This window comes from Monopterus albus, unplaced genomic scaffold, assembly GCF_001952655.1.
Source record: "Monopterus albus unplaced genomic scaffold, M_albus_1.0 scaffold427.1, whole genome shotgun sequence".
Taxonomy (NCBI): domain Eukaryota; kingdom Metazoa; phylum Chordata; class Actinopteri; order Synbranchiformes; family Synbranchidae; genus Monopterus; species Monopterus albus.
The window spans coordinates 207,304-216,625 of record NW_018128307.1 but is presented as its reverse complement, the minus strand read 5'-3'; the positions used below and the strand labels follow the sequence as shown (position 1 = coordinate 216,625).

At 40.0% G+C, this 9,322-nt stretch overlaps 2 protein-coding genes across 2 annotated transcripts in view; one reads left to right on the top strand and one right to left on the bottom strand.

The window, feature by feature from the left end:
• Positions 1 to 5,010, bottom strand: part of vars2 (valyl-tRNA synthetase 2, mitochondrial) — a 51,469-nt gene extending 46,459 nt beyond the window's left edge. Inside the window, exons 1-6 of the mRNA XM_020586876.1 lie at positions 4,931 to 5,010; positions 4,153 to 4,349; positions 2,804 to 2,885; positions 2,161 to 2,261; positions 1,892 to 2,013; positions 1,040 to 1,106 (exon numbers count right to left, since the gene is read on the bottom strand). Coding sequence (XP_020442532.1) covers positions 1,040 to 1,106; positions 1,892 to 2,013; positions 2,161 to 2,261; positions 2,804 to 2,885; positions 4,153 to 4,349; positions 4,931 to 4,967 — 606 coding nt within the window. The 5' untranslated portion in view covers positions 4,968 to 5,010. The remainder of the gene's footprint in view (positions 1 to 1,039; positions 1,107 to 1,891; positions 2,014 to 2,160; positions 2,262 to 2,803; positions 2,886 to 4,152; positions 4,350 to 4,930) is intronic.
• A 98-nt stretch (positions 5,011 to 5,108) lies between these two features.
• Positions 5,109 to 9,322, top strand: part of ppp1r11 (protein phosphatase 1, regulatory (inhibitor) subunit 11) — a 14,016-nt gene continuing 9,802 nt past the window's right edge. Inside the window, exon 1 of the mRNA XM_020586875.1 lies at positions 5,109 to 5,388. Coding sequence (XP_020442531.1) covers positions 5,311 to 5,388 — 78 coding nt within the window. The 5' untranslated portion in view covers positions 5,109 to 5,310. The remainder of the gene's footprint in view (positions 5,389 to 9,322) is intronic.

The window sequence follows — 9,322 nt, the reverse complement described above, 5'->3', positions numbered from 1 at the left end:
AAAGACCAGGAAAACAAGGTATGGATGATGAATCAGCATCCATAACAATTAACGTTAACTAATAACCACGTTAGCCAGACATCTCAGCTTTGTTTACAGCTAACGTTCATGTTAGCAAAAACAATTAAACAATTAGACAGCCTACTGTAATGACATAACATTTGCTAATAAGTGCTTAATATATTAATTACATATGACTTTAATTAACTTACCTCAATGTGTTTCTTGAGGTTGGATGGTGAGTTTTTGAAAGCCAGTATTTCAGTGTCCTTTGGCAGACATAGGAGGATGAGGAATCCTTCACGCCAAGAAATGAAAACATCTCTTGCAGATATGGCCACGGGTGGTCATCTGAGTCTGCTGGAGACGTAGGTGTAGGTGGGCCAGCACCTGTGCTGCTAGATGACGGTGCAGTTTTCACAACAGAGCTTTGGTGAGGAGCCGCTTTCTTGCACCTGTTCACACCCGACAGGCCTGTGCGTGTACTGTAACCTGACGTCACTAGATAGAAACCTACTTTACCGTGACTTTTTTTCCCCTTTTAATTTTGTAGTAAGTAACGGAAAGGCAGAGGTGGAAATGTATCGGAGTAAAGGTACACATTTTATTTAGGAAATGTAGTGAAGTAAAAGTAAAAGTTCACAAAATTTAGATACTCCCAAAAAATACTTAAGTACTGTAACGAAGTATTACTACTTCGTTATATTACACTGCTGAATAGTATTACAAAAAGGTAATTTTGTATTAAAAATACTCCATAACCTTGAAAGATACACTGGATTTATACAGGTCAGAAGACTGAAATCTCATTATGGCTTTTGTTGAATCTTCTAATGCATTTATGAACATGAGAACTAGATTAGAGAAGGATCTCATCTAAAGCAGTTTGAACAGAAGGAACATTTACAGCAGATGAAATGCTTTCAACTTACCTATCAGCATGTGAAACTTTTTTTTGTTTTGTGACTTGAGGACATGTGAGCCTATCTTTTAATTCCCAAACTGTTATGCAAAAAGAAGACAGGGGAAGCTGTCTTACCTGTGTTGCAATACCTGCATGGTCACATCCAGGGACCCACAGTACTCTGTAACCTTGCATCCTTCTCCTGAGTAGATTAGATTAGATTCAACTTTATTGTCATTACCCATGTACAAGTGCAAGGCAACAGAATACAGTTTGACATCTAACCAGAAGTGTAATAACAGCAGTGCAGAGTGTGCTGTATCTACAGTCTGTACAGTCAGAACTAAGTTACTGATGGATACGTACAATTGATATTTAGGGTAATGATATTGTAGGGTAATGTATGATGTACAACAGACTACGGATTTAAATTACAAGTAATGGATAAGGTACATTAAGCTTATGGAACACTGGTGCAATGGGATGAGATGGAATGAAACAGTGCAGAATAAGAAGATAAATTACATGAGTGAACAGTTCAATGGATGTAAATAGTGCAAAGATATAAGATAAATATACAGTATCAGCATATGAACAATGTGCAAATGAATACAGAGCAGTATTCTGTGAGTAGAGTATGTGCAAATTAACAAATCACTTCAGTGTTACAGGTAACAGAAGTGTATTAGTGCATTAGTCCTGGGAGGAGAGATGAGAAGGGGTGAGGTGTGTGCAGTGGTATAGAGGAAGGTAGTGGGGGGTGGGGTCAACGGGGGACAGAGTTCAGTAAGGAGACAGCTGTGGGGAAGAAGCTGTTCCTGAGTCTACTGGTTTTGTTCCGAAGGCTCCTGAAGCGCCTCCTGATAGATTACAAACTGTTATGTTACTGCTACAGTACATCAACAGATAAGCATTCTCAAACAATCTAATTCTCCACTGGTGACAATTAATAATTCATAAATTCATACATATAATATTGGTAATTACCATCGAACCAGAGCATCTTCTATAGCTACAGTCAGAGCATGGCCCAGGTGCAGAGTACCAGTCACGTTTGGCGGAGGGATACAGAGAGAGAAGGTCTTATCCACGGCCTGAGGTAACCTTTCCTAAATGGACATGACAGTGTGACATGTTGAAGTTTGAAAGGAGCGTGTTTGAAACCATCTGTTCTTCATTAACCATTATTTATTAATAATGGAATTATTTAAGAAACTGTTATAATTTTATGTGTTGTTCTGTTATATAGTCCTCACATGTTGCTCTGGAGTAAAAAACCCCTCTTTCTCCCACCACTGATACCAGCTGTGCTCCACATACTCCGGGCTGTACGAGGATGGGAATGGCAGGCTGGTGTCTGCAAAGAAAAGCAGAACTTTTCTAAGCCTGCAGAGAGAGACAGATAGACCAGTATACAAATGACTAAAGCTGAATTTATACTTGTCTGCAACTACACATTGGTATTGAAATATACTGTACCTACGCAGCAAAAGGGGCTTATGAGTAAACACAGAGCTGCACGTCTTGCACACCAACTGGTTAATCTGTTTGCTAACTGGAGTTCTAGCAGGTACTTACATTTCTGAAAATGTCAGAGCAGTCTCTACAATGGCATTACTTGGTAAAATTGACCACCTATTCTCAACCTAAATGGTTACTTTCTCACCTGGAAAAATATCAACACTCAATGAAGTGGCATAATACCAGTCCTAGGACAAAATTTATTACAGGTTTGAGCATGGTCCAAAATCTCTGCCATTTCCTGATTTCATCTAAATTTTCTGTACGTGGTTTGAATGCCCCCTAGTCAGAATGTTAAGAGCTATGCGACCATCTCTGACCGACAGACACATATGTTAGCATACATGCAGAAGTATAAGTCTGTCTTAAGTCAGTTACCTTTCTTTGTCCCAGGAGAGGTTTGAGCAGTGTACACTATCTTCTCTTTATCACTCCATTTCATGGTTTTATCTTCAGGAGTCTGGAAACAAAAATATTAGAGTTTAAATGGGGTTGGCTCAAGTTTCAGTTGTTCTTGCTGGACCATTTATTTCACAATAACTACCATGTCTCTCGGTGTATTAAGATAGTGCAGTTGTTCTATGCCATAATTAACTTTTTATGATTTTTGCATCAGTGAGATGAAGTATTGGTTTGGCCAATATTTATTTTGCTGCATTAGGCTAATTATTTTATCCATCCAATTTCTATCACAATACTTCCACTACACAACAGGTGAACATGACACATTAACATCCAGCGCACTTTGAATGTGTCATATACAGGACACATGCTGTTTGACAACGCAGCTAAAATTGAACAAAACGCACTGTCCAGTGTAGCGATATCTGAAGAGAGAGATGCATGGCAAATAACACATTAACTATCACTGCAGCTGCAGCAGGCATCGAACCAGGGTGACAGACAACCAGGCTGCCGAGGAAAAAACACCAAGTTAGTGGTGACTACAACACATTCAGCTGATGGGCATGAAAATAACTGATTCGACAGCTGCGGCAGACCAACAGGGTGGCTTGCTAATGAACTTCCGCAGCAACTCTCCCCATTAAAATAAAAAATATTTCTTATTGTTAGGGATGTCCCAATCCAGATTTTGTTTTTTTGCTCCGATACAGATTCAGTTCATTTAATATTAAGTATCTGCCAATACAATTCCAATCCAATAATTATGTTTATCCACATTATATTTTCATTAACTATCTGACATGGGAAAGTAATAAGTGCATTTACTCAGCCTGAGTAACCATGTGAGATTTGTAACCAGTTTGTCTTTTTGCGTTTTATTCTGTATCCTTACCTTTGTAATTGTCTTGAATGTTTGCACTACCCACGGCTGGTGACCATAGGTGACGGTTGACACATAGACTCACCAGTGAATTGAGAGCTTTGCCTTTCAGGTCATCTCCTTCTTCACCACAATGTTCACATTACTGCTGATGATTAGGATTACACTACCCGCCTGTCATTCTCACATTCAAGTTTACCCTCACTCATGAACAAGACCCCAAAACTCTTAAAGTGCCCATGGCATACTCATTTTGCTCATTTCCAGCCATTTAAAATGTTGCTGTTGGCTGATCTGGTGACAGATGACTGTACAATGCCAGCTTTCATCACCAATCAACCAGCTGATATTGATGTCTTTCAGAACTTTACACTACCTATGTTTTGTTTTCATGGAACTGTTTATTGCAGGTCATTTTCCCCGGCGCTTCTTTCCCACTTACACTGTGTCGACTTGACAATATGGCCTCCTCCCGTTCACGTCTACGCCTCTGTTGTTCAACTTGGGTCCGTGGAGAAGAATTTGACTGAGATGAAGGGGATGATGAAGGTTTTGGAGTACTGCAGGAACAGAGTCTGGATGAGCCTCTCCTTAACAGCATCAGATTGAGGATATGAGATGCGCTCCGCATCCTCAACACTATATAAGAAACAACACGCAGAATCACATTTAAGGGTATATGAAAGACTACAGCTGATTCAGAGAATGTGGCTAATAAGTTAGTTACACGTGAAACAAGTTTATCTGCAGTTGCAGTTATGTTAGCTAACGATGTTTACTTACTGTGTTTTCAGTAACGTTACAGTGAGTGTTCAGACACCGGTCGCGACCTTTTTTTATTATTTAGCTACTCCGTCACTGTAAACCGGAGGGAGAATTATTTCTGTAATGTTACCAATTATATACAAACATTACACCACTGTATCATCTCGTAGAATAACTTCGTCAGTTCATATCATTCTCCGTCTTCGTTTTATCTTATGGCGGGTGGCATCAAACATTAAGCTGCATTTCCGCCACCGTTCACATCACTGCTATATACTGTTCCCAATATTCTCGGCGTGAGTATGCTGTTTGGTGGCGGACTGTTATAATGTTACGGACAACAGAAAATACCGGTGTCCGTCTGGAAATAACTTCCCCACAACACTACTGCTATCAAGTTAAACAAAAAAAAGAAGCAAATCGTCCTGCGTATATTTAAAAATAAAATTACTTACCAAAATAATGTTCACAAATATGCGATATCAATGTCATAAATGCTGTTCCAGGTACAAATAGTATATATCTCAGTGTTTTGGCGTGTTGCTTTTCAATTGTGGAACGCCATGTTCCACATAGGCTGGTTTTCACGTGGAAACATAAAACTTCCGTTTTGACTCTAGTTAATAAACGAACTCAGTTTTGCAGATTGACATTGTGTTAGCCACATCTCACCAGTCACTGCCCAGCACTTAACACCGTTCATGATTTAGAGAACCAGGGTCTGCCATTTTAGATATCGTAACGTTACAGTATAGACAGTGTCACTGGTGGTCGCCTGTGGTTCTTGGACGTTTTAAAGCTAGCTAACTGTAGTGTTAGCAAAGCAGCTACAGGGATGGCGGAGGTTCCCGGGACATCAAGTGAGACAATAACGGAGACCGTTCAGACTAGCACGCCGCCGCCGCCCCAGCAGGTAAATAATTGGTCTTGTAGATGTTTTGCTAACCGGTGGTACGGTGTAGTACATAAACCATTCCGTCATTCCAGCACTCATGAGGCCGCGCTGCTTATAGACAGCAATCATGTAATGGTGAAATCAAGTTGTAACAGTGCTTTCAGCTCTGCTACTACGAGGCCTGTATTGTGTCGGACAGAGTGACATGTTAGTGTTTACTTATGCTGCAAGAGCTACTGTGGTTTGAAATTCTTGTTCAGTTAATCAAGGAGACGGTTATTGCAGTGAGTTTTCCAAGGGGTCCGCGAACATGTCATAAACTAGACGCCGGGAAGCCTGTCCGTCTAATTTAAGAGGGCTATATTGGTGTTATATCGAAGTCTGTTCCCTTGTCGAGATGTGGTTCCCCACTATTAAAACTAGTGCTGTTCCAAATTGAACGGAACAGTGTATATACACTAGTACATGAATCGAATTTACGCAGGTAACGCTAACCGCTGAACCCCAGGAAATAGCTATCTGTTGTTCGCAAAAGTCCGATAATGACAAAAAGCTTTAACGTCCTCCCGTCTTTCATATGATGCCAAACTAACTACCAGCTATATAGGTTAAATTAAAGCATGTGTGACAAAGTTTAGCTTTAAGCAGTGCAGCAGGAGACACACGTTTCCCCCTCTGGGCTTACGGTAGCTGTGCTGCTGCTGGGAGTGCACAATTAGCAGTATACAAGGGCGTAGTTTTGCATATGGACAGTAGGGACATGTCCCTACCGATATTTTAGGAGGCCAGAAATGTCCCTAGCAATATTTGAGCGAATCCGTGTACACTATCTTTGGAGTAAAGTCATATTAGATCATTACGATGTGCTTGACTTACTGAAATAGCTCATATTAGGTGCAAATACCTTTCGATCAGTGTGCTGACGACGGTATGTTATAGTGGCCGACTTCGGTAAAGTTGGAAAGATATTCACAAATCCGCAGTTTCCGGATCAATAACGAAACGTTGCTAAATAGCAAATGACACTCCTTTTGTTTCCTAGTAATGTAGACTACAAGCTAATTTATATGAAAACTAGAGAAATGCATTTCCTATCGAAAATGCGTGTGGATGCTGTAATGCTGAAGGATCGCCCTGACAATGCCTGAAATCAATTGCTGAAACAGCTGGAGGATGAGCAGAAATTGCTGAATTTCTTTGTTAAAATAGTTGAGAAGAAACGGCTGCAATTCTTTGTTGAATAATCTGAAGGATGAAATGAAATAAATACAAGCATGAATGTCCTTGAAGAGCTCAACATTTGATACCTGAAAGTATGCTGAAGTAGAATATCTCCATTCATTTGAATGGAGCAAGATTTTTCAAAATAAAACTAAATAGTCTAAAAAGTATGAAGTTTAGAAAAATCCTGAACAGAAGCACGAAGATCCATTAGGAGCTGAATATTTTGATACCGGAAATGCCCCTGAAAGTATGATGAAGTAGAATTTCCCCATTCATTTGAATAGGGTGAGATTTTCAAAATAAAGCTAATTATTTCAATAGTACGAAGTTTAGCAAAATTCTGAATAATGGCATGAATGCCCTTGAAGAGTTGAACATTTTGATACCTGAAATTATGCTGAAGTAGGATTTTCCTGTTCATTTGAATTGGGCAAAACTTTTAAAATAAAGCTAAATATTTCAAGAGTATGAAGTTTAGAAAACTTCTGAATAGAAGCATTAATGTCCTTGAAGAGCTGAACATTTTGATAGCTGAAATTATGCTGAAGTAGAAGTTTCCCATTCATTTGAATGGGGCAAAACTTTCAAGATAAAGCTAAATATTTTTAAAAGTATGAAGTTTAGAAAACCTCTGAATAGAAGCATGAATGTCCTTGAGGAGGTGAACATTTTAATAGCTGAAACAGCTGAAAGTATGTTGAAGAATTTTCCCATTCATTTCAATTGGTGAAGATTTTCAAAATAAAGCTAAATATTTCAAAAGTATGAAGTTGAGAAAATGTCTGAATAGAAGCATGAATGTCCTGAATATTTTGATACCTGAAATAGCTAAAAGTATGCTGAAGCAGAATTTCGCCATTCATTTGTCGTTGACATTTTGTTTCCGCAGATCTTCTGTATTGACCGTAAGTCTATGGAGCAGTGAGACAGTATGCCTGGAATGTGCGACTTACGCAAATACCATTCATTCCATCTCAGTAACACTGACAGCTGAATTCGTGACAATTTTCTCTACGATCGTCATCTATTATATGTGTATAAAGCTTAAGAACGGCATAATAGGAGCACAAAAGCAATGAGGAAGAGAAGAAGCATAGAGATGGCTGCTAGACCGGGGGGGTCACATGACGCACAGCTGCCAATGGCATTGCAGATAAGAGTATTGGCCCATGCTTTGTCTATGGACAAATAGACAAAATATAAATGTCGATTATAAAAGAAAAACCATGAAAGATATCAAGATGTTTTTTGCACCATTGGTAGCTGAATGTCTCACGAGTTGAATAAAGTTGAAATGGCGTTTTTAGCCCAAGGTATGCCGGAGATATTAAGCTTCCAATTTTGCCCAATTAATTTCCAATGGGGAAATTTTTGTAAAAAAAAAAAAAAAGCTGAATATCTTAAAAAGTATGAAAGTGATAAAAAAGTTGTATACAAGCACACATGTCCTTAAGGAGATAAGCAGTTTGATACCTCAATGGCCCTTCTAGGTGAAAGTATGTGGAAGGAGTTAGGTGCCGAAGAACAGTGGTAGAAACCAGAATAATAAAGAACAGGAGAGCATTGTGTGGATGTGCATCCACACAATGAGGTCTCACAGATGTTTCTAAAGCCATTGTAGTCGATGGCACATCCATGAAAGCTGTGGGAATGGTCCAACCAATTTTTTCTCTAATAGTTGTGATTTTATTTGTAAAGACGCTCATGAAGTCATTGCTGCTGAGATCTAAGGGAATGTTAAGCTCAACAGCACTGTGGCTCTTTGTCAGCATGGCTACAGTGCTGAAAAGAAACCTGGGGTTGTTCTTATTTTCCTCAATCAGTGATGAATAAAATGTGGTTCTGGCACTACGAGGGGCTTTTTTATATGTTATTAAACTATCTTTCCATGCTATGAAAAACTCTTCTGACTTAATTGAACACCACCTCCTTTTGAGTTTTTAGGGATGTGAAAGTTGTATCTGTTTCAGCAGGTTTGCTGGAGTGTTGGGATGCAAACCAAACCCTGGAGCTTCTTTATTCTATTTATATAATTACTATTTAGCTAACACTATGAGATGGATACCATTATTAACAGCTAATTAGCTACAGTCATGAGTGCTTGCAGTTAGCTAGTTGCTAATAACGCAATTCAAGTTTATTTATATAGCACATTTTCATACGCAAAGGCAGTTCAAAGTGCTTAACACAATGGATAAAACAATAAAATGCAAACAATGAGAAAACAATACAATGCAAATAAATTACTTAAAAGCAACAATTATGTGACAGTACATCCATTCATTATACCTCTTATTCCTGAAGTGGTTTGCAGTGGTTTGTCCTCCCGTGGGCCCACCACCTGCAGGAGAATCCGTAAGGGGCCGGTGCACAGTGGATTGGGCAGCAGTCGAAGGCAGGTGCCCCGACGACCTGATCTCTGGACACGGAGACTAGCCCTGGGGACATGGAATGTCACCTCGCTGGTGGGGAAGGAGCCCGAGCTTGTGCAGGAGGTTGAGAGGTACCGGCTAGATATAGTCGGGCTCACCTCCACACACAGCTTGGGCTCTGGAACCTTACTCCTCGAGAGAGGCTGGACTCTACTACTCTGGAGTTGCCTGCGGTGAGAGGCGGCAGGCTGGTGTGGGCTCGCTCATAGCTCCCCAGCCATGTGCTGGAGTTTACCCCGGTGAACGAGAGGGCTGCTTCCCTGCGCCTTCGGGTCGGGGATAGGTCTCTCACTGGC